This window comes from Theropithecus gelada, chromosome 9 (assembly GCF_003255815.1).
Source record: "Theropithecus gelada isolate Dixy chromosome 9, Tgel_1.0, whole genome shotgun sequence".
NCBI classification, from domain to species: Eukaryota; Metazoa; Chordata; class Mammalia; order Primates; family Cercopithecidae; genus Theropithecus; species Theropithecus gelada.
The window spans coordinates 81,842,010-81,866,871 of NC_037677.1; the positions used below are offsets into that span (position 1 = coordinate 81,842,010).

The following is a 24,862-nucleotide window of genomic DNA, read 5'->3' on the forward strand; positions in this document are numbered from 1 at the left end:
TAGCCACTGTGGAATATTACTTATTTTCTCAATATATTTTGTATCTTTATTTTTATGACTCCATAAGTTTGCTCACACTTCTTCCTCTGTCTCCAATAGGAAGGAAACTCTTTCTCGTCTTTTCTACCTTGTAAATGCCTTCTCATCCTTCAAAACTAATTTGTGATAGACATGAGATGTGGGATTTGTCCCTACACATTCCTCTTTTAGAACTACTATAGTTTCTATTACAGGCAGAATGGATATAGACAGCTGTGTTTATATTGGGAACTGGGTAGCCATGCTAGACAATTGAACCAGAGGTGAACCCCTGATTAAAGATAAACTAATCAGAACCCTCACTCAAGATTTTGGAGTAGGAGTCTCTGAAAGGCTAAGCAATTTACTGAGCAGAACTGCACTTCATGATCACATATATTGGGGATAGAATTTTGCTTGTCCCCGTGGCAAGTGGTAGACATTACAAGTTACAATGGAACATAAATCGTGAGTCTGCAGAATGCTTTCCATCCTGATTCTAATGAGTGGTATCAACTCATGTCTCCTTTTTCCTTTTTCTAGTTTAAGTGCTTTTTCTTCCTTGAAATAAAAGGGCGAGAGAAGGCAATGGTTCAAATACCACCTCTTCTCAGAAGCTTTTTCTGAGTAGTTACAGACTGATTTAATTAATTTTAATCTGTTGTCAGGTATTAATGTATGTAAGATAATACAACATAATATATACATTTCATTGTCCAATAGCAAAGACCTAAAATTGAGTGACTGCATTGAGCTAGACATAATAGTATTCTGATGCATGCATTACTCTCATATCTACATTACTGAGGGAGCCATGACTCAATCCCAAATCTATCCAGTTCTAGAGACTGTTTCTAACCACTAAACTAAATCAACTTCCAGCACTAATGCTCGTCGTCTCCCTTGCTAAATAGTAAGTTCTCTGAAGTTAAAGACCAATATTATACGCATCTTTTCAAATGCTAGCATAGTGCCCACTGGACATGGCAGACTAAATACATGTATATTGAATTAAAATTTCTTAGCATTACCTAGATAGTAGTCCTAGATTTTTGATGCGATTGACCATTTCTAAGCTGTCGACCTTACACTCAATATATAAAGGACCACATACGTACCCACACTTTTGTACAAGTATCAAAAGCTTAAATTATGAGTATTTTCTTCTTTAATGTAAAGATAAGGTATTTCTTTTATAATTCGACATTGCCCTCAGAATAGTATCTTAGAAGGTATGAAAATTGCAATCACAGAAATCAATGGAAGACACTTTATAAGCCTAGTGGTAGTATTGTCTTTTTTTGTTTAAGACTATAAAAGAAAGTTGGTAACATGATAAAGTTTGATAATGTCACCAATTTAAAAATGAAGGGTCAGGCTCGTTCCTATCAATAGATTAGACAAAGTTTGAAATATTCAACTCTTCTAGCAAAACAAGGAAAGGGAGTGGTGAGAAAAGGCTTGTGATTGTATTTAGTAATAATTTCAAAATCAAAGTAATTAGAACAAGTCTAGCTTTAACTGAATGCCAGAGATTACTGTTCACTGTGAAATTTTTAGGATAAGCCTGTGTATTTCCCTTTTTCTTCTTTGATACAGTTTAGCAACAGCTTAATCATCACTTGGTCAGTGATAAGCAGGCATCTGGACATTTTGCTCATACCAGACTTTATTAGTAGCTGCAGAAAGCATGCATTTTGGACTTTGCTTCAAATATTAGTCATCCTATAACTATACTAGCACATGAACATGAAAATTCTATACTCATGACACATCACTTGTTAGATCAAAAACTCTCGAAACAACTTAAACGTCACTGGTTAAAATGATTATAGTATTGCCTTTCCAACATACTACAAACTTAATGTAACCTTTAAAAAGAATGAGTCACCTCTCTATGTATTATATAAAATGATCTACAAGACACATAGAGTAAAAAAGCAACGTGCAGGACAGTGTGTAGAGTATACTGACATTAGATAAAATACCTTGTGAAATTTTCCCAGGTGCATGTATTTTCCATTAAAATACATTGTTTAAAAGTCACACAGCAACAACAACAGACATTTTAAACAATCATTACCCAAATTGTTCTAGATTCCTTAAATAATCCTCTTTTGAATTTGTATTTTATCTGATTTCCATCTTCTAGCTAATAAAAATCTACAATTTTCTTGGTATTTTTCACCTTTACAAATACGAAGAATTCTTTTTAATGGAAATCCCTTCCTAATTTCTCAGCTGGATAGGAAGAAGAGGCGTCCATCTTTGGTTTGTTTTGTATTCTTCCACACATCTCTCATCTGGAGATGAGAAGCAAGAAAGGCTATCACTAGGGTCAATGTACTGAGGTCCGTTCCTGTAGAAAGGAAAGGATCCAATAACCAGAGCCCTTTAAAAGTTTGCTTCTTTCCCCATTTAAGCAGAATGCTCTCTTTCTTCTTTTTGAAGAAAAAGTTTCCTGTTTCCTTTCCTTTATTGTGCTTTATTGGACATGGCAGGCCTTAGAATTGGCCTTTCTGGCACTTCAGAAAACAAGCGAATGTAGAAAAAGAAAGTTTCTCCTGGGTGAGGAAGCTGAGAATTCCAGACAAAAGGAATGTAACAGCAGACATCCTGCCAGTTCCTCTTTCAGTGAAGAACCACCCAAAGCTTGTGTCCCATTGGTTGAGCCCCTTGAAACTGAACGACTTCCAGGAACACAAAAACAACAAACAGTCTAGTACATCTGCATTATTTAAGGAAATATTTGCACGATTGATTGATCAGTCACTACTATCCTTTGCAGGCCCAAAACGCAGCATTTTGTGGTTTGGGTGCAGACTTTAGAATACTGCAAAAAAAGTGTAAATTGGGAAGTTTGCTTTCCCTTTTCCTCAGTATAAATAATATGAAATCTGGCAAGTAAAAATGCAAAGAAAATTTAGATTTCATTCCTGTGGGTTTTCTTTAAAATATTGTATCCCTATCCTCATTCCAATCAATAGATTTCAGGTTAAACAAAATTTGAAATATTAAACTCACCGAGCAAGAGAAAAAAGAGTGGAATGAGGAAGGATTTGTGATTTTCAATGAATAATTATTTTAAAACCAAAATAATTAGAATAAGTCTGCTTTGCATGTAGTAGTAATTAAGATACTGCAAATTATTTTGTTGGGTACAAAATCTGCAGGTATTTGTTAACTGTATTTATGGGCACACTTCCTGTTCCCGCCAATCACCAAGTACTTTGGAGTGTTATTTTTGTGGATGATTTTCTTCCTTGTCCAAAAAATATTGACCATTTAGGTAGGTATTATTAATTTATTGGAAACTATTTTTGAAAGTAGTAATGTAAGATTCACTCTCATTCTGCCATGACCATTTGAGTTTATCAATGCAGAATACGTCTTTCTTTAAAGTTATTCTAGAACTGATCAATATTGTCTTATATTTAGACACTGTCTTTTCTCTGATCATCTTTAACCATGTCACACGTCTGTTCCTGTAGAACACACACATACGTACACACACACAAACGTCTAAGATCACAATCTCAAAATGCATGTCTACTTATAACATTTCATGATATTAAATGTTAAATTTTATTTCAAAAACTATCACAGCCTAAAGAGAAATATAATTTAAGCATTAAGATAGTACATTGCAGAAAATAAGCTAGTATTTTCATGTAAATTTTAGATACCTATCGTTTGTCATTCCAAAAGATCCTTGCATTCTAGACTCCAGAATTAAAAGGGGTAAAGGGTTATGCTTTTAAGAACTATAAGCTGAAATGATTTACTTCAATTCAATATAGAATATTTGTCAGTCAAGATAACAATCAATGTGTACAAAAATTTACATAACAAGAGGAATAATAGGCAGTGCAGCACCTTTAGAAAAATAATTAAAAGTTTTGTTGCATTTACAGGTAAGTGCCACACTGAGAATTTACAATACAGTAATTTACTGCAATCACAAGGGAGTTCCATAAAGAAACAAAGCTCTTACACTCCAGGTTTTTGGAAGGTGTTATTGGAATGCTTAACTGAAACCACAGAACTTGTATATCCTCAGGATTGAGTTGATGAAGGTCGTAAAAGGTTTTCATAGCATCTATTATATAAAAGGAGTCCACTGCATTTTGGATAGCTGGTTTAGTGTCTCTGACAAGTGTGAAGCCTAGAAGAATTACTGGCTTGATGGTGATCTTTCTGTATCCGGCAAGACAGACCTTCTCCGCAGTAACAACGCTGGAATATTTCTAGCCCATGAGAGCCTTTTCTTCTATGCTTGGTACACACTTGACCTTCTTTGAGGACAGGTTTACAGATCTTGGACCAGAAGTGTCTAGCACAACACAGTCCTGTGGCACAGTCTGATGACCGGAGACACACAGAACCTTCTTGTCCTATGAAGAAGACAGCAGGAAAAAAGTACATAGTTACTGTTAAATCTGCATCATTTCACTAAAATAATTCAAAAGACATTTTTGATGTGCTAAGAATGAGTCTTGACATCCTTACCTTTGCTGTGATACATTTTTGAAGACAATGTTGTTCTTCTGGAATACCCATCCAAAGTGCTATGATCATTACCAAAGCTTTCAGTAATGGTTTCCTCAATTTCCCCTCGGAAATTATTTTGATCAGAAGACACACATATTCCTAAAGAAGCAGGAAATAGTGATTAACTTCAGGGTTGTAATGCATTACTGCTGACAGCTATGACAGTGGCAGTCTGTCATGCCAGCACCAACTTGAGATACTTCATTGCAGTGACATCATTTTAAACCTCTTTACTGTTAATGCAAAACTCTCTAGATGGACAGAAGCACAAATGTGTATACTGTATACAGTCAGTCATATGTAATATCCCTAGTATAGCCATTTAAAATGCTTTCCCACCAACTGTGGTAGGGGCAAGTGAGATTTCTGCCCATTTTAATATTACCCTTGGAGTAAGAAAAAGAAAATCAGTCGCTTTAAAAAATGTTCTTAAAAATAACTTCTCTGCCCCTGGTGCTATATGGGTCCTGCCAGACTAAGTTAAGCAAACGCAATTCCAGCTGCCTGGAACATTGCAATCTCACCCACCAGTTACTTTACTGTGTAATTTCCATATTACAGAGATTTACTTAGTTCATCCTGGAGTACTGCTGGGTCCTAAGGAGGGTCGTCACCCTGTTAGCTTATTTCTGGAGACCTCTTTAGCTGTCTAAATCCACCTTTTGAAAAATTAAAAGTTAGTGGATCTGTGGTTGGGGGGAGGAGTACTTATATTAAGGCAGCAGAGGGTAGAGGGAGGGGGAAGGATGGAGGGGTCAGGTTGTGAGGGTATCAAGATCTCTCTTAAAAATCGCCTATGCAGATAAATCACTGTCCTCTGGCTGACAACAGTTTCAGCAAAAATCAGGAGAAGCCAATCTGGCAAAGCTGTGAGAGTCACAGTAAGAAAAATGAAAAGGGTAGCAGAACGCCAAAGCTGGTTTCTTTGGTCTCTGTATGATCCCATCGTCCTCCCCATCATCTCCCTTCTCAATTGACCTCAAGGTTCTCCCAGACAAATTTTTATGGAAGGGTCCACTACGAGGTGAGCCGTTGCATTGAATCATTGAGGGCCACGGAGGAAGATAAGGACCTCAGTAGACCTCCGAACTTCTCTCTTCTTCCCGATTAAACACTTGCAATGAAGATACTTCAGCGGAATCCTGCATGCTGAAGACCCATTTGCAGGTGGCGCCGCAGAGTTCTCAGGGCGGAGTTTTTTCCCCCCTATTCGTAGACGCTCAAAGGCTGGACAGTTTTAGTGTGAAGGGAGCTTTCAGGACTCACCATTTTTGCAGTAATTCCCGGGGCAGCACATAGCGTGACGCATGCAGCGTTTTCGGCGCTTCCTGCAGGCGAGACAGATTTGCACGCCCGCGTCCCCTCCGCGGGTGGGACTAGCGCAGTACTCATCAGTCCCGCACTCCTCATCCTCTGCGCACGGGTACGGCTGTGGGAAAGGTTCGGGGAGAGGGTGAGGCATCCAGACGTCCAGGTACCCGCCCTCTTGGACCCGGGCGCTGATTCCAGTCCCTATCTGTCTACCTCTCCAAAACCTGCTACCGCCCACTGCTCCCAATTGCAGGGTTGCCAAATGCTCCCTGAACCGCACACACTCAGCACGTTCTACTCCCTCCTCTCCAAATAGGACCCTTTCAAGGTCAGAGCATCCTCGGACTGCCCGACCCCTCTCACCTGGTAGTTGTCAATGGTCTGATACTTATTCCCGCCCGGGTACAGAATTCCTGGCGCGGCGCTGACTGCAGAGCCTGGGTGCCCCGCAGCGCCGCCCAGCGGTGGGGGCAGGTTCTTGATCGCGTTGGAATTGAGAACCGAGTTCAAGGTGGCGCTCACTCCCAGCAGAGGGTGGCCGCCAAGAGCCGCAGCTACCAGCGCGACCAAGACCCGGGCAGCTCCTGCTGCGCCCAGAGCCATCATCTCAGAAGGACTCAAGAGGGAGAAAGAAAGAGAAAATGACCGTCACTTTGCAAGCCTGGGTACCCACGAAACCGTGCCGGTGCGGTTGCACAGTCAGGGTCTGGGAGCCCCCTGCGGTCCCAGAGTCCTGACTGCAGGGAGCACAGAGCTCTGTGCCGCCACCGCCACCGCGGCTGCCTTTATACCGCGGGCCCGGAGCATTCCGGCCCCTTGGGAGGGAGACAACAAAGCCGGGATGGGATTTCAAAGCGCTGGGAGGGGCTGGGAGGGGGTGTGTTTGTGTACATGAAGGGGGGCCTTTGACACTCTTCACCCCGCTCCTCCCTTGCTTGGTCGTTCGGCTGGCCCGGCTCACCTTCGGGGTGACGGCTAGCAGCGAGCATTATAGCAGACGACTTTAATAAATGCAGGCGGCAGGAGGAACTCTGGGAACTTGGGTGCCCTTGACTGGCAGTAAGGGTTGAATTATCCAGATCTGAAATACTTTTCAGAGCCGAGGGGTGATACGCTCTGCAAAAGCACTTTTTGCACCTCTCCCTTACGCCAATACTCGCTGGCTGTGCGCACAAGTCATATTCAGTATTAAATACAAACCGATCTGTAATTCAATGGCTCTAGCAAGACGCCTCTGAGAGGGCCAGGTGGCGGGTGCAAGTTGCTCATTAACCCTTCAGAGTCGCGGTTTGCAGATCTGAGTTAAATCCCTGGTTTAAGGTCGTTCAGTTGCCCTCCTCCCCCTCTCCTCCCGCCACTGCGAGAAAAATGTGCAAAGAGAAGGAAATTTGCACATCAAACGAGGGTAAGAAGGAAGAAGAGCTAATTCTCTTTTGATGGGAAGTTTAGAGAGGGAGGCGAGAGACTGGCGTTTAGAAATTAGATCAGGGCTGGAGGGAAGAGGGAAATGACCGTCCGATAATCAAACCATTTAATGTTCTTTGAATCAGGGCAATCGCGGCAGTAGATGAACTTGATTAGGCAGACGCTTGAGATCAAAGTGGCCGGGGCCAAAGCGGACAGGGTCCAACGTACCGGGTCAGTCGCCTTTCCCCGTTCTCCCTTCTCAGTGGTGGGCTAATGCGGGGCAATAGAAACCCTTAGGGCTTAGCGCCAGGCTTCCTCATTAGTATATCATATCGCAATGTTTCCGAACGCAGGGTTTGCTCCCAAGTCATACCTTGCACGGGACCACGCAATACCCCTTCTAGGGAGATAAGAAACTACCTTGAGGAGAAGAAGAGCTGAAAGTGAATTAGAAAGAGAATTTGACGTCATTAAAATTGGTGTATAGATATAATAAAGTAAAGCTGGTGTATAAGAATGGTGTCATGCTTATAAATGGGAAATGATCTATTTAATTCAACAAAAACTTATTGGAAGCCTAGAGCCCTGGCATTGGGCTGCCCTCTGGGTTGTTGCCTTATTTTTATTTTTTAATTTTTTTGGTGAGATGGGTGGTGGGGGAGGGGCACAATGAATACAAATATTTATGAGACACAGTTCTCATTTTAAAGAATAAAGTTCTCTTTATTCTAATTACAGTAATAATAAAAGATGTAGTAACAATAAAATTATAGTAATAAATATAAAAATGTACACAATTCTTTTAGAAACAGATTGATATTATAAGTGTCAGAAAATAGGCAACTGTTTTTTGAGTCTCGAAAAAGGAGAGATGATTGGATAATCACTATTGAATTAATAAAGAGTAAGATATATTTATTTTGTGCCCCTCTAAGCTGTATAGATTTAGGCTGTCTATAATGACTCCACATGCTGACTGACCTACTGTAGTCAGAACTGGGGCCACCACCAAGTAAAGCCAGTGAAGAATCTTAAAGTAATAAAATCCTGAAGTTTAGTGGGGTAAGGAGTAATTAAAACACAATTTACCATGGTCTGTGTTCTAGTTCCTTCAGTTTCAAAGGTAATATTAAGAACATCATCTAAATCATTCTTGAATGGTACCCTAGTTAGACTAGTGTTCCTCCCATCCCAAATTCCATCTGCCCAGGAAATTATCCTGTCAGGAATCGATGCATTAAGCACCTTCACTGTACTAGGAAATCTGCAAGCTGTATTAAGTTTGAATGCCGTTGAAATGTGGAGAAAAATCCGCCTGCCAATCAGAAGGTTGAAAATGTTTCTTTTTAGGGCTATTACCCTGTTTAAATATTTAGAATCTAGAAATACATTTATGCCGCATTAAAGATCAATCTCTTGCCTTTTTTTCTGAAGAGATAGTATATGATTAATACATTTAATGAACTTGGTTCATTAAAAGCTTGGTTTCACACACAAAAAATCCGTTGCCTGGGGCAAAAGAGAAGAAAGTGGAACAATTTAATCAACAAAGGGAAAATTCTGTTATAACAAAGAGGCTTGTTGCATAAATTCAACCTTGATCTCTGAAAACAAATCATATGTCTATTATGTTTCAATATTCACTGAGTCTGGACAGAATCTGTGATATTGAGTCAGGAGAGCTAAACCAAGCATAGAAGTTCAAGAGCGGGCTAGCTTCTACCTTCTTCCTCATCTTTCATGTTGCTCCTGAAGTTGTCATGAGTTTAAAATGAATAATGATTTGGTCAATACCTGAGTTCCTACTTTGTGCTAAGCATTATACATGGTATTGTGTGATAAAAGATGAGTTCTCATATAATCTACCTTCAAATCATTTAGTGGGCAGAGGAGAGGTAACCTCACAAATTATTCAGGGGAGAAATTACATGGGTGGTCCTCAGAGAGGGCTAAGTACATAGTAAATCATACCTTTGTTCCAAATGAGGAAATTTACTTTTTCAGTGCTTTTTCTCCATTTGAAAGTCCTTTCCAGGATGTGGTTTGCTCACTGGCAACAAGAGTGCAAGGTAGATAAAGAGGTACAGTAAAACTCATTGTTCCATCAGCAGCCAGTTAATATTCGGCGTGTACCCATTATTGGGAGCATATCTCACAATATGAAAGGCAGGCTTCTTGTCCTCAGAAAGCTTTCAGTCTGTGAGTAGTTGGGGAAATACAATATATTTATATGGGGCTGGGGGTAAAAATTTTTCCACCATCGATTATATTTTGGCAGATACTAGGTCATGGAGAAGCAATAAAAAGGTGCAGGAACTGTGACCAACACGTCTCAGGAAGGAGAGAAGGTTCTGGTGATTGTGTGAGTCTCTCTTACAGCTGGGTGACAGAGGAGGTGTGAGCCAGGGTAGGTGAATTTAGTTTATTAAACTGAGTTTATTTAGTCCTGTAGGGAACCCTGCCTCCTATTCAATCTGGTATAAATATGATCATAATTAATGTAACAAGTTTAATATTTTGTATTATATTTTTAAATAGGTGAAATACGCTTATCAGTGTGGAATTGAATCTCATAACTCAGGAACAGCATAATAATACATGTCTTCTTTATATTTTAAGTGCTGGATGCCACACATAGAATATTTCTCAACCTTTTCATCCATGAAGGAGACAGACAAATATACTCCAAAACACACCATGCTATTCACCGACTATTTTTCCATCTCTGTTATTTGTGACTGTTGATTTTTAAAAAAAATTTAATACATTTTTATATATTTTTTGAGACAGGGTCTCATTCTGTCGCTCAGGCTGGAGTGTAGTGGTGCAATCATGGCTAACTGCAGCCTTGACCTCCCAGGCTCAAGCGGTTCTCCCACCTCACCCCCCAGTAGCTGGGACTACAGCTTCATGCCACCACACCTGGCTAATGTTTAAATTTTTTGTAGAAACAGGGTTTCACTATGTTGCCAGGCAGAGCCGGTCTCAAACTCTTGGGCTCAAGTGATCCTCCCACCTTGGCCTCCCAAACTGCTGAGATTATAGGCATGAGCCACCGTGCCCAGTCTACTGCTGTATTTTTAATTCCCTCCTTTCCTCTTTTCTTTTCTCTCTCCCTCCTTTCCTACCTTACTTCTTTCCTTCTTTCTCTTGATTAAATCAAAAGAAGCAGATTTGTTGCCATACACTTTTACTTTGCTAGGAAAATGCTGCATAAATATCATTCCTTACGGTGTGTGTTGCCAACATTTTTGTTAGTGTCAATCTTGAATATAGTAGGGATTCCTCATCCCTGATGTTTTGTAAAAAAAGTGATACGACTTTCTCATTGACTTTTAAAACAGTTTAGTCTTAATGTTCTTCGTGATGTTAAAAGAACTTTTAGACCTGGTCCATGTTATGACTCCCCTGAGAGCTGGATTTTCTGCACTCCTCAGTACAAACAGAAGGCAAGATTTGACCGTGATTATGTTTATTTGAGCAGTGGAGATGGTCAGCCCAGATAAATCAGGCTCCGTTGTAGCTTTCTAACCAAGCTCAGAAGATGTGTTTTACTAGAGCAGGACATTGAAAGTTAATCTGAGAGTAGAGCCCGGAACCCAGAAACATTTGACTAAAACACAGTGAAGATAGTGCCTAAACCACATAGATATCTGCCTGCATCTTTTCTGAGGTCCTGATACTCAGAAAGGTCTGTGGTGGTGGGTATAGGGAGTGCAATGTCCTCTTTGAGTCCCCTAAAGGATTTAACATCTCCAACCCTAAGGATAGGCCAGTGTCTGCAGAAAGCAGGATGTAGGATCCCATGAAACAGTCTCCGCATCTAGAGAAAAACAGTTTTCTTCCACGTCATTGAGTTCCTATTATTACCTCCTTTATAAGACAGCTCTTCTCCCAGGGTATGGCCAAGAAAGGCATCGTGCCAAGGAGTCAGAAGGCTGGGGATGGTACTCTGTATAGGGTGCCAGCCATAATCTGGCTCCTAAATATGGGAAAGCCACTTAACTCTTGGTGTGGTGCTGGCTTTTCTTTATAAAATGGGATGAAGGGGAGACGGAGAGGTTCCTTTTCACTACAAAAGTCTCTTTCTCTTCCTCTCTTTCTTTCTTTTCTTTTTCTTTCAGCACTGCCAAGAGAAGGCTTTTTCTTTTGCTCAGGTTAAATAAGAACATCCTGCAAGGAGTCTGTTCTTTTATGCAGCCTGAAGATCAAGTAATAATCATTGACATCGATACTAAGCATGTGGATTTGTTTTTTTTTTTTTTTTTTTTTTTTGAGACGGAGTCTCCCTCTGTCGCCCAGGCTGAAGTGCAGTGGCCGGATCTCAGCTCACTGCAAGCTCCGCCTCCCGGATTCACGCCATTCTCCGGCCTCAGCCTCCCGAGTAGCTGGGACTACGGGCGCCCGCCACCTCGCCCGGCTAGTTTTTTGTATTTCTTAATAGAGACGGGGTTTCACCGTGTTAGCCAGGAAGGCATGTCGATTTTGAAGAGACTGGCATGTAAGTATTAAGTGCCTGGAAATAACATGAATTACTTGAACCAAGCGACTTTCTAAAAAATGTGTGTGTGTGTGTGTAGATAGAGGTTGTTTTCCCATCACAAAATTGGTTGTATTATTTAAAGCTGATGTTTTCGGCTATCACTAATTCTGCAACTAGTGAATTGTAAAGCCCCTTAAGGTGAAAAGTAGAAAGTAGGACCTTAAAAACACTTGTCTTGACACCCAGTCTTAGAAATACTAAAGAGTGGAAGATGTAGGCTATTAAATGTAACTATTAACTTTTGGCGCGGAAGAGGAGGAGGGATGTATAATTAACTCGTGTAAGTATTCTTCATCACCCTTAAGTTAAAAAAATTAAATCATTTTCAGAGAAGTCTAGGAGTCCTTGGCAGGAGGCACGTCGGGATACCTCTCCGGCAGACCTATGGGCTCCCAAACCTGAGTCTTTCCGCAAAGGCCCTGCCTCCAGCGCGGGCGCGTTTCCCAGCGCTCAGGGCCCGCGCCCTGCACCAGGCGGCGCGGCGAATCTCCATTGTTCACGCGCTCCCAGTGCTGGCTGCTCACGGTGGCTGCACTTGGGTGTCACAACCCGTCGCTAGCATACAGTAGTGTAAAATGAAGCTTGTTTAAAGACTCTCTTTGATGAGCGAAGATCAAACGGCCTGGGGACCCCCGGTCTTAATCAGACTTGAGCCAGGATGGCATTTTCACAAATAGTCCGTTTGCTCGGCTTTGAGCAGACTTTGTGCTCAGCACATTCATCCGGCTGCGGGGCGGGTAATCCCGGCTGAAGCCCCTTGCCTGGTCGCAAATCCATTCACACTACAATGGCTGCTGTTGGTTTGCTGTGTCAGTTCATGGGCAAATAAATACAGGGCCTTTCTGACTTAATTAGAGGCGGGTGAGGGGAAAGGCGACTGAGGGGAAGATTAAAGCTCTGAGGGACATCAGGCTCCGCCGTGTCTCCGGCGTCCGGGGGGAGGTGGGAGAAACCCGCTCTTCTGCTGCCTCCTGGTGGAATTTCCGTAGAAGTTCTTAGGAGGGAAGAGAAAAGAATGTATTAATCCTGTAGCTATATTTATTTTCTATGTCCAATTACTTGTATATTTTCACAACTGCCTATGCTGCAAACTCTCTAAAGCCAAATATGTTTTTGTTTTGTCCTTCTTAATATTCTACATAATGTTTTGTTAAAAATTAAATCTACACGTGGTAGAATTAAAATGGTAAGGTCTGGTATTGTCACCACCATATTCTTAAAAAAAAAAAAAAAGGAGCTGGGGTGCGAGACTTAGGTTCTCGTTAAATGTTTTAGTTTGGTTGAAGTTGAAAGGCCCTATATTGCATTGCTGGATAAAAACGTCTGGGTCTCCAGATTACTATGGTAATATATAATGTTATAGGGAAATGCCAGGCCAAACAAATGTTAAGGAAGTTCAGACAATAGAACTACTCAGGGAGAATGGAAATATAACAGAATATTCTTTTTAAATTTATTTGGATAATAAAAATATTAATAATCTCAGGTTTACATTTTCAAAAGGAAGATAAAAACATTCAATAGGTTTATGCAAAGCAATAGTTATAATGTACTATTTAATAGCTTCATTTCGTTTGAGTCAACATGATGTACACGGAGAAAAGGAGCAGCAGGAAAATTAATAAAACAGCATATTGGAAGTGCAAGTCCTAACATAGTATATGTAGCTGTTAATATATATGTTAATGGCAGTCATGCATTTTATTGATAGTCAATATTTTAAACTAGACCCAATTTGGTTCTTCTATCTGTTTTTTGAAGAGTTCTGGCAGAAAAAAAAAGTTCAATTTTTAAAAAATATTTCTTTTAAAGAAGAAAAGATCATGGAAGATGTGTAAGAAATGCCATCTCTAAACGTTCAGTTCAATATGAATTGTGTACTCAATTTGTAGCTATCAGTTAGATGCTAAGTAAAAAATTGTGTACTATTATTTTAGGATTATATTCTAAAATATATTTATAATAATGACTTTAAGAAGCAAATTGACCTCAACCAAAACCTCTCAAAATGTCATTAGTATATTCATTATACTTGTCTACATTTCCTGATTGTGCTATTTTCTCCATCAGTATCTCCATCTTCTCATAATATTACTGCAATCCAGCTGATTCTGTTTACCACAAGAATCATATTCTTTAAAGTAAGCTCTAAGTTTAAAAAAGAAATTAAAAACATTTTGCAAATACCAACAGCTTTGTGAATTCAGCAGAGCCACAAGCTTACTTAGAAGCTGAGGAAGCATTGAGGCAGAGAGTAGTGAATTAGCTTTCTACTAGAGCCATATTCTCCTACACCTTCTTGCTAATACCATTTACTAGTATCATTTACACTGTCTAAGAATTTTAGAAGGGAACTCTGGCTAGACCTGTGAAGTCTAAAGGTTTAAAATGCATGTTTTCTTTGTATTTAGAGTTCCTGATTTGCAGGCAAAGTCCTAAACTTGTCTGAAAAATTACTTTGCTAGGGTTTAATTCACAGCTGAGATTAGAAAAATAAGTAAGTAAATAAATAAGTGGAACTTTCTTACAAGTATGTAAGGAGTAGGGGAGAAACAGATTTTTTTTCCTGTTTTCCTAGGCATTGAAAGGCAAATATTAGTCAATTAAAGGTGCTTTTCTTTTCCTTAAAAAAAAAATCTACTGAGGCCAGGCATGGTGGCTTATGCCGATAATCACACTTTGGGAGGTTGAATCAGGAGGATCGCATAGGCCCAGGAGTTCAAAACCAGTATAGGCAACATAGTGAGACCTCATCTCTACTAAAAATAAAAAATTAGCCAGATGTGATGGCACACACCTGTAGTCTCAGCACCTTGGGAGGCTGAGGGGAGAGGATTACTTGAGCCCAGGAGGTGAAGGCTGCAGTGAGCCATGTTTGCACCACTGCACTCCAGACTGGGTGAGACAGTGAGATCCAATCTCTTAAAAAAAAAAAAATTCCAGGCCAGGTGTGGTGGCTAACGCCTATAATCCCAGCAGTTTGGGAGGCTGAGGTGGGTGGATCACCTGAGGTCAGGAGTTCAAGATCAGCCTGGCCAACACGGTGAAACCCCATCTCTACTAAAAATACAAAAAAATTAGCTGGGTGTGGTGGCTCATGCCTGTAATCCTAGCTACTCAGGAGGCTGGGGCAGGAGAATTGTTTGAACCTGGGAGGTGGAGGTTGCAGTGAGCCGAGACCACACGATTGCACTCCAGCCTGGGCAACAAGAATCAAACTCCATCTCAATTAAAAACAAAACAAAACAAAACACGATTGCACTCCAGCCTGGGCAACAAGAATCAAACTCCATCTCAATTCAAAACAAAACAAAACAAAACAAAACAAAAACAAAAAACAAAAAACAAACAAAGAAAACCATCTATTAAGAACTCTTCAGGTCCGAGAGCTCTGATGTACAAGGGTGGGAGAAGATGGAGTCCCTGATCAGGAAGAGAGAAATTTTTCCCTTCTTTCTCCTTTTTGTTCAGGCCCCCAGTGGACTGGATGATGCCTGCTCACATTGGAGAGGACAGACCTTCTTTACTCAATCTAATAATTAAAGTGCAAATCTTTTCTGGAAACACACTTTGAGACACACCCAGGAATACTGTTTTACCAGCAATGTGGGTATCACTGATACCCAAGTTAACATATAAAGTTAATCATCAAAGACAATTTCAAGTGAAAACTGTGACTCCACTGACAATGGAGATGGGAAGATGTGCTCACAATTATACAGTACATTCACCATATAGATATGATTTTTTTTTTTTTTTTGAGATAGTCTTGCTCTGTCACCCAAGCTGCAGTGTAGTGGTGCAGTCATAGCTTACTTCAACCTCAAATCCCTGAACTCAGGTGATCCAACTGCCCCAGCCTCACAAAGCACTGGGATTACAAGCATAGCTAGAACTACAGATGCATGCCACCAGGCCCAGATAATTAAAAATGATTTTCTAAATAGAGATAGAATCTCACTATATTGCCTAGGCTGGACTTGAACTCCTGACCTCAAGAGATCCTCCAGCCTCAGCCTCCCAAAACACTGGGATTACAGGTATGAGACACTGCACTAAGCCCCACACAGATACAACTGACATAAATAATTTCAAAAGCATATGCAATAGTACGATGAAGTATGATATTTGGGTAGTAATAAGTTTTGAGTATATAGTTTGAGTATTTATATATTTTGTATAATTTTTGTAACATATACTGTTATGTTAATATACTTTAATTGTAAGTTTATGTCATTTAATTTTTAAAAATTGTAGTCCTTGAATATTGACTTTTATATCTATCCCTTGTCCCAGATGGCTATTAAACCAAAGCTCAACTTCAACAGACTCGAGAAATGTTCTCAGAGTAAATAAAGTTTTAGTGGCCACTTTCATGGTTCCCACCTTCCCTTAGATTTTGAATTGGCTTTTTCTTAGTATGTTGCCAACTTTTTGAGATTTTTAAGGGAGAGAAAGGGATGTAACATATACACACACACAAACACACACACCCACATAGATACATATGTAGTAGAATTTTATTTTTATTTTTTATTTTTTTTACTAAGTACTTTTTAAATTATACTTTAAGTTCTAGGGCACATGTGCACAACATGCAGGTTTGTTACATATGTATATATGTGCCATGTTGGTGTGCTGCACCCATTAACTTGTCATTTACATTAGGTATAATCTCTTAATGCTATCCCTCCCCCCTCCTCCCACTCTACAACAGGCCCCAGTATGTTCCCCTTCCTGTGTCCAAGTGTTCTCATTGTTCAATTCCCACATATGAGTGAGAACATGTGGTGTTTGGTTTTCTGTTCTTGCAATAGTTTGCTGAGAATGATGGTTTCCAGCTGCATCCATGTCCCTACAAAGGACATGAACTCATCCTTTTTTGTGGCTGCATAGTATTCCATGGTGTATATGTGCCACATTTTCTTAATTCAGTCTGTCATTGATGGACATTTGGGTTGGTTCCAAGTCTTTGCTATTGTGAATAGTGCAGCAATAAACATATGTGTGCATGTGTCTTTATAGCAGCATGATTTATAATCCTTTGGGTATATACCCAGTAATGGATTGGCTGGCTCAAATGGTATTTCTAGTTCTAGATCCTTGAGGAATTGCCACACAATCTTCCACAATGGTTGAACCAGTTTACAGTCCCACCAACAGTGTAAAAGTGTTCCTATTTCTCCACATCCTCTCCAGCACTTGTTGTTTCCTGACTTGTTAATGATTGCCATTCTAACTGGTGTGAGATGGTATCTCATTGTGGTTTTGATTTGCATTTCTCAGATGGCTAGTGATGATGAGCATTTTTTCATGTGTCTGTTGGCTGCATAAATGTCTTCTTTTGAGAAGTGTCTGTTCATATCCTTCGCCCACTTTTTGATGGGGTTGTTTTTTCTTGTAAATTTGAGTTCTGTGTAGGTTCTGGATATTAGCCCTTTGTCAGATGAGTAGATTGCAAAAATTTTCTCCCATTCTGTAGGTTGCCTGTTCACTCTGATGGTAGTTTCTTTTGCTGTGCAGAAGCTCTTTAGTTTAATTAGATCCCATTTGTCAATTTTGGGTTTTGTTGCCATTGCTTTTGGTGTTTTAGACATGAAGTCCTTGCCCATGCTTATGTCCTGAATGGTATTGCCTAGGGTTTCTTCTAAGGTTTTTGTAGTAACATTTTAAATTTTTGGTAAGAGAGTTGATTCAAATAACTGAATCTGCCATTTCCCACCAAAATAAAAGTTTCTCACTTAAAAAATTATATAAATGTTGTCACACTGTATTATGCATTTTTTTCATTTAGCATTGTTTCTGAAATTTATCTGTGTTAAATTTAACTAACACATCTATATTCGCTTTCATATAATATTCTATTGTTTGAATACACCAGATTTAATGGTCTGTTATCCACGTGATGAATAGTTTGACTTCTAAATTTTTTACTATTTCAAAATTATTCTGAAGATATGCTGATATATGTATATATCTCTCCTAGTGAATGTGTATGAATTTTTTTCTAGGAAATACACCAATGAATAGAAGCGTTCAGTTATAGGATACAGACATTTTCAAGTTTGTTAACTATTGGAAAATGATTCTTCCAATTTGTAAAAATTCCCATTTGTACCAGCAGTATATGAAAATTTTACATTACTCTACATTCTAACCAACATTTTGCTACTTTTAAACTTTAATTTACAAATCTAATGAATAAAAATTGTTTACTTTAATTTTTAAATTTACAGTTCCTAGTAATGGAGTGGAGTATAGATCCATATATTTCTGTTTTCTGGATGAGAAGACTAACCTAACTAAATAGGTTAGTATAACCTTTATACACAAACAGATGAGAATAATTCAGGAAAGGAGAATTTTAGGCTACTGTCTTGAGATCATACATAGAAAAGTCTAAAATATCATATTGGTGGCCAAGGTAGGAGGATCACTTGAAGCCAGGAGTTTGAGACCAGACTTTAAAATATAGCAAGACCCAATCGCTATAAAAAATAAACAAACTAGCTGTGTGTGATGTGTGTCTATAGTCCCAGCTACTCAAAAGGCTGAGATGGCCTTGAGGATCACTTGAGCCCAGGAGTTTGAGGCTGCAGTAAGCTAGGATTGTGCCAGTGCACTCCAGCCTGCATGACAGAGAGACCCTGTTTCTAAAATACATAAATAAATAAAATATAACATTGGCAAATCAAAAACACCAATATATTTGAAATGCATGTAATGACAAAGTTGAATTCATGCCAGGGAATCATGGGTGGTTTAACATTAGATGTGTTATACATCTTCTGCCAAGTCGACCACAATAAAAGGATGAAGAAAGTAACGTGCCCTTCTTAATGTATGTTGAAACAGAATTTTGATTTTTTAAAAAGATTGACCAAGTAAGAACTCTCTTAATATGATCATGTGTATGCATATAAAACCTGTATCAAACATCTAATGAGGAAATTTAAAATCAGAAAAGAAGCAAGGGGGCCGACTGTAATTTTATTATTATACATTTACTTGGAGTCCTAGCCAGTCCATTACTTCGATAAAAAAATTACTGATTGGAACTATAAGGTGTTAAATACAACATTTTATTATTCAGAGATGACAATATTATCTTTAGAAATAACCTAAGAAATAGATATAGATATTAATCAGTAAAATTTCAGCAAGGATGGTGGACATAAGAGCACTATACAAGAAATTGGCTGGGCACAGTAGCTCACGCCTGCAATTCCAGCACTTCGGGAGGCTGAGGTGAATGGATCACTTGAGCTCAGGAGTTCAAGACTAGCCTGGCCAACATGGTGAAACCCTGTCTCTACTAAAAATACAAAAATTTGCAGGGCATGGTTGTGTGCACCTGTAAGTCTCAGCTACTCGGGAGGCTGAGGCAGGAGAGGCTTGAACCCAGGAGACGGAGGTTGCACTGAGGCGAGATAGCACTACTGCACTCCAGTCTGGGCAATAGAGTGAGACTCCATTCAGAAAAAAAAAAAAATCAGTTAAATTTCTCTGTGCCAACAAAGAATTAAAATATTCAAGAGTATAATATTTTAAAAGATGTTATTTTAATAGCAACAAAATATGTAAATGAATTGTATTGAAAATGCTTTTGAAGACATTCTATAAACTGTAAATAATGCTCACGAGTGGAAAAAGTTATAAGATTGTCATTTCTCCCATTAATCTATGAACTAAAAATAATTCTAATCAAAATCCTAAAAGGTATTTTCATGAAATGTGACCGTATGGTTTTAATATTTATATAGAATAAAAGGACTCTAATGTGCCAAAACAATTTTAAAAACAAAAAGCTAAGAGGATGGAGGGAGGGTGGGGGGGTATCCCATAAGATATAAATAATATTTATAAACCATGTTAATTGAGCCAGTTTGATAGTACTGCATAGAGTGGCAAATATGCCAATGAAATATTAAATACATATTAAATTATATTTCTATATATGCATGTGTATATGCATATATACATGCGCACACATATATGTGCATATACATGTGCATACATACATGTGTATACATATACGTGTATATATGTGTATACATACATGTGTATATACAGGCGCATACATGTATGTGTATATATATGTGCACACATACATGTGCATATACATGCATGTACACATATGTGTATATATGCGCATATACATATGTATACATGTGTACATATGTGTACATGTGTATACGTGTGTGTATATACATGTATGTACATGTATACATATATACAATATGTACACATATATACGCATAAATACATATGGGTGGATTAACATTAGAATATGTTTTTTTTTTTTTTTTTTCCACTCTTGAAAGTTTTATTTCACTAACTTCAGGCCAAATTTCCACAACTGTGTTCTGGTCAATTTCCTATCCTTGCTTGGCTTCCCCAAATGCTAGTACCAAAAGATTTGTGGGGTAGGGAGAAGAGACCACTTTAAGAAGCACTGCATTTACTCATCTTCCACAAGGCAACAGAGTTGGGCATCTGATTGTTCAACAAAACAAAGCTTTAATAGCATCCAGGAGGGCAGACAGGCAAACCAAGTTGTAGACACTCTTCTATTTGTCAAAATCAGACCAGAGAAGACCTCCTCCACACAGATATAATAGGTATTGATATTCATCTTTTCTTTTTCTGTTGCCGCAACATTTTTCTTCTTTTAATGATCATATCATGTAGTTTCTCAAGTCCTTCCTTTAGGCCATCTCCTATGATTGCACAGGTAGGCTGCAAATGCCAAGGAGTTGATGAGCTCAGTTCACCCATTGCTAACAATTTCTCAATTTCTGAAAGAGACAATGAGTTCCTCAAGTCTTGTTTGTTAGCAACTATAAGTACAGGGACTCCTTGATTTTCTGATATCCTAGTTATTTTGTGAAGTTCAGTTTTGGCTTCCTCCATCCTTTCGACATCAACAGAGTCCACAACAAATACAATGCCATCTGTGCATCTGGTATATGACTTCCACAGTGGCCTTAACTTCTCCTGACCACCTACATCCCAGAAGTGAAACGTGACTGTTTTAGAATTTCCCAAGGTTACCTTAATTTTCTCAGTGTTAAATCCTTTGGTAGGTACGGTATTTACAAATTCATTGAACTGCAGCCTGTATAAGACAGTTGTCTTTCCAGCACAGTCCAAACCCAGAATAACAATGTGGAAGGACTGAAATGAAGGCAGGTTGGACAGGATAGAAGTCTGGTCTGATAGCCCATTCCCCATTTCCAGGTGCAAATAAATGTCCCAAATTGAAGTGCTTTTCTCTTCTTGCTTTAGAACTTCTCTTGGTAGCTGATTCAGCTATAAGACTACTCCCGATCCGGAGTCTGGGTCCAAATGAGAAAGCACTGGCAAGCGTTTCCACGCAGGGATAAGCACCCCCACGTCTTTCCAGCTTAGCTATCCAAGCAGCTCTCAGAATATGTAACTGATATGTAAAACAAATAATATTGTAACCTTTCTGACTGAATCAGAATTAGAAATCTGGAGCCTATGGAACCTACTCCCTGCATGTCCCCTTTTTTTAATCCAGGTACTCCTCTCCCTATTCCATCTTGGTAGACTTTGAGACATTACTTCAATGTCCTGAAGCTCTATGGAGAAGTGAACTTGAAAATCGTCAGCTCATTGCAAGCCAACCTTTTTCTGGAAAGGGCCAGATAGTAAATATTTTAGGCTTTACCTGCCATGCAGCCTCTAGCTTACTACTCAAGTGCTGTTGTAACATGAAAGCTACTATAGACAATATGTTTGTTCCAATAAAACTTTATTTACAAAAACAGACTGTAAGGCAAATTTGGCTGGTGTATCATAGTTTGCCAAACTCTGGAGGGAGGTTGTAAGTGAAGGAACTTAAAAGCATAGTTTTATTATCAAAAATAAGTCTAATAATCTTCCTATGGGTCAGGAAACCAAGGCCCTAAGTAATTCACTTCAATATACATAGTAATTTGTGGCCCACGTAGTTAGCAAAGGGTTACACAGAAGACATTTAGAATTATAGTTAAGATGGTATCTTGCTCCTATTCCAACTTTCTTTTATAGTAAAATCTTTCCACTCTCACCTTTCTCCAGGAACCTTGAAGAATCATGTTCTTCCTAGGAATTACAAATCCCCCGATTCCATGTCTAACATAATTTCTACTGGCCTCTTTGCTTCTCTTGCTTTAGTACCAGTTCTTCTGAATTTGCAAGTCTTCATGCAAATTGCCCAGGTAAATCATTGCCCCAATCTTAGATGGTCTGGGCTCTTAAAATGTTTCCTTCCATTACTCCTTAAAATGTATCTTTGCTATGTCAGGTTTGAGGTAGTTTCTGTCAGAAGATTGGGCATTTGGGTGAATTCAAGCCTTCACTGCAGTTTTTACTGCCTGTGACTCAGGATCTAAAGATTTATTCTGTAATTTTCTGCCTGTTATTTTCTACAGTGGTAAATCACCTTGCAGATGCCAGGGCAGGCCTCATCTTTCTTTTGTATGTGACAGTTGCATCAGTCAGAATGGGCAAAATCCTATTGAAATAGACAAAGCCGAAATCTTAGTGGTTCAAAACAACAATATATTCCACTGTAAAGCCTTTGGGAGTTGGTGAGGGGCTCCACTCCTCCTCATCACTGTCCTTACTCTGCTTCTGAAGCTGACAGGGCAGCCACTGTTGAGGAAATGCTGATCACAACATCACAGGGAAAGGAGAATGTAACGAAGCAAGAACTGGCTCTTAAAGCTTCTGCTTGCAGTGACAAGGCTCACTTTTCAATGGCCAAAGCAAGTCAAAAACCCCAACCTGACTTACATGGCACAGAAAAGTCCCCTAGGGAGGGAAATCAGACATTGATGAACTGTGGCCAAAATCCAGGTGAGCCAGAACCTCAGGTCACCAGTATCATTTCTCCTCAGAGGACTAAGAGTTCTCCTGCAAATTAACTCCTAGTATCCTGTCCTGATGTACCGGGTACTAGAGGTGGGTACACCTATTTATTTTTGGCTTTGCAAATCAAGACATAGGTCTATTCCTTAACAGAAAAGTAGCTTATTATTAATAGGGCATTTTAATATGTTAATTGAAAGGACACTTCTATGGGTGGAATATAAATACCATTTAACATTTCTGAGAACATTTATAGGCTTTGGATGTCCATGATTCTTTACAGACTTTTTTTTCTGTTTACCTCATTTACTCTATCATTCCTGAAATGTTTCTCTATGGATCCTTTTCTCCTGCTTCTATCTCAGAGATGTATATTCTCATCAAAATACACTAAGGGGTTGGTTAAAAATTCAGAATCCTGGGTTATACCTCAAAATAATTTTGGATTATCCTAGAGACCTATGTTTTTATATTATTTACCAGATACATCTTATGACATCAATGTTTGAAAAACACTGGCTTAGATCTTATGCCTAGAGCTTGTCCATGAATTTTTGTAAAATCTGTGGCCAGACTTTTGGGTTGTTAGGGATGCCTTGTTTTCCTTTTCCTTTTTCTTTGTATAATTATTACTATTATTATTATTATTATTATTTGCACAAATTTGAGGCTTAACCTGTTTGGCTTTGCTAGTGGACATGTAGATAGATAGATTTGTCTTTTGCTCCATAGACTTACCTTGGATAAAAATCAGCTGCCAGAGATAAATATTACTGTTTTATCAATTTATAGGACTTTTTGAGTTAGAAAGGAGAAATCTGGGGACACAGAGGAAAACTCTCAATATGACTCCCAATTTAAAAAAGTGTGAAATTAACTGGGCATGGTGATGTGCACCTGTAGTCCTAGATACTTGGTAGGCCAAGGCAGAAGAGTCCCTTGAGCCCAGGAAGTCAAGGCTGCAGTTAGCTGAGATTGTGCCATTGCACTCCAGCCCGGGTGACAGAGTGAGGCCCTGTCTCAAACACCACCCACATACACAAAAGAAACATTAATGTGGTGGCCTGTATTATGAGCTTGACACACAGGGCTATAACTAAGAATCTCAAGGTAGGTCTGCAGGTGTAACATTGTAATATTTGCACTTGGGTATCATTTGGGTGATCACACAATCAACCCATTTATCTCAAATTTAGAATTGATTCCTATTGTCATTCTTGAAAAATTGCACACTGATTTATTCCCATTGAAATATGCACAAGATGTGAGTGATGTAGATGCAACATCATCACCATCACTGACGCCTCCTCCTCCCCATCCTTCTAATGATTGTGTTGATCTGCATGCTCCTCCCAAAACTGTGCGATTAATATAAAAAAAAACTTTCACGATCAAGAAGAACATTCTTAGATTAAGGGTATGAAAAAACTTAAAGGATGGATGTTAAAAGCTTATGTTACAGTTCTGTTTGCAAAAGAAATGAATTACTGGATGTACAATTGTGACATAGTATTTTTTCAAGTGGTTTTATTGGCTTTATCTGAAAAAGTTCCCTAGACTGAATTTCTAGTTTACATCAAACAAGGGTTTTCAACTCACTGTCACTGGCAATGTGAGATCAAAAAGACAAAAACAATGTAATTGAGAGGATCTTCATGCTGCAGACAGTTTTAATGTGTGCATCATTTACTACAGAGAAGAACAAAGGGATGTAGAAAGAATATATTTAACAGGCTTTAGAGAGTTGAATTCGTTGTAATCATATTGTTCCCCAGATTTTTCTTATTTGTGCATATGGTGAAGCCAAGGAATCAGGTGAACTATCCTTGGACAAAGACTCATGAAGTTGCTCTTCATATGAAATCATTTCCTCCTAGGATGTAGTAATATACAAGAATTATCCCTTTGATTGTTTTAACTAGTACAGAGTTTGACTAGGGATAGCCCAAAAGGACTGTGTGGTGGTCATGCTCAGAAATCTGCTAATTTCTGAGTTTGTGTAAATATCTGTATTTACTTTGCTTTTCACACTGGATGGCCCAACATTATTCCTATGAATTCTTTAAAACCAATTTGTTGGATTAGTTTTATATTAGATTACAATATAGTATATTATTTCATGAAGAATGCTTGGATTATAGGTATTTCATACTT

General features: G+C 39.0%; 2 protein-coding genes across 3 annotated transcripts; both read right to left on the reverse strand.

Annotated features, from left to right (window-relative positions):
* Positions 1–3,308: 3,308 nt before the first annotated feature.
* Positions 3,309–6,886, reverse strand: DKK1 (dickkopf WNT signaling pathway inhibitor 1). Of its 2 annotated transcripts, XM_025395663.1 has the most exons (5): positions 6,842–6,886; positions 6,244–6,496; positions 5,836–5,998; positions 4,528–4,668; positions 3,580–4,412 (listed from the first exon to the last, which is right to left on the reverse strand). In XM_025395663.1, the coding sequence occupies exons 2-5, from the start codon at positions 6,484–6,486 to the stop codon at positions 4,159–4,161; spliced, it is 801 nt and encodes a 266-aa protein (XP_025251448.1). In that variant the 5' UTR covers positions 6,487–6,496; positions 6,842–6,886; the 3' UTR covers positions 3,580–4,158. The 2 variants fall into 2 exon arrangements, with proteins under 2 accessions (XP_025251447.1, XP_025251448.1); XM_025395662.1 differs by lacking the exon at positions 6,842–6,886 and having other exon boundaries at positions 3,309–4,412; positions 6,244–6,738.
* A 13,256-nt stretch (positions 6,887–20,142) lies between these two features.
* On the reverse strand, positions 20,143–21,252 carry LOC112631139 (ADP-ribosylation factor-like protein 4A). Its single transcript, XM_025395664.1, has one exon. The coding sequence runs from the start codon at positions 21,062–21,064 to the stop codon at positions 20,462–20,464; it is 603 nt and encodes a 200-aa protein (XP_025251449.1). The 5' UTR covers positions 21,065–21,252; the 3' UTR covers positions 20,143–20,461.
* Positions 21,253–24,862: the final 3,610 nt, after the last annotated feature.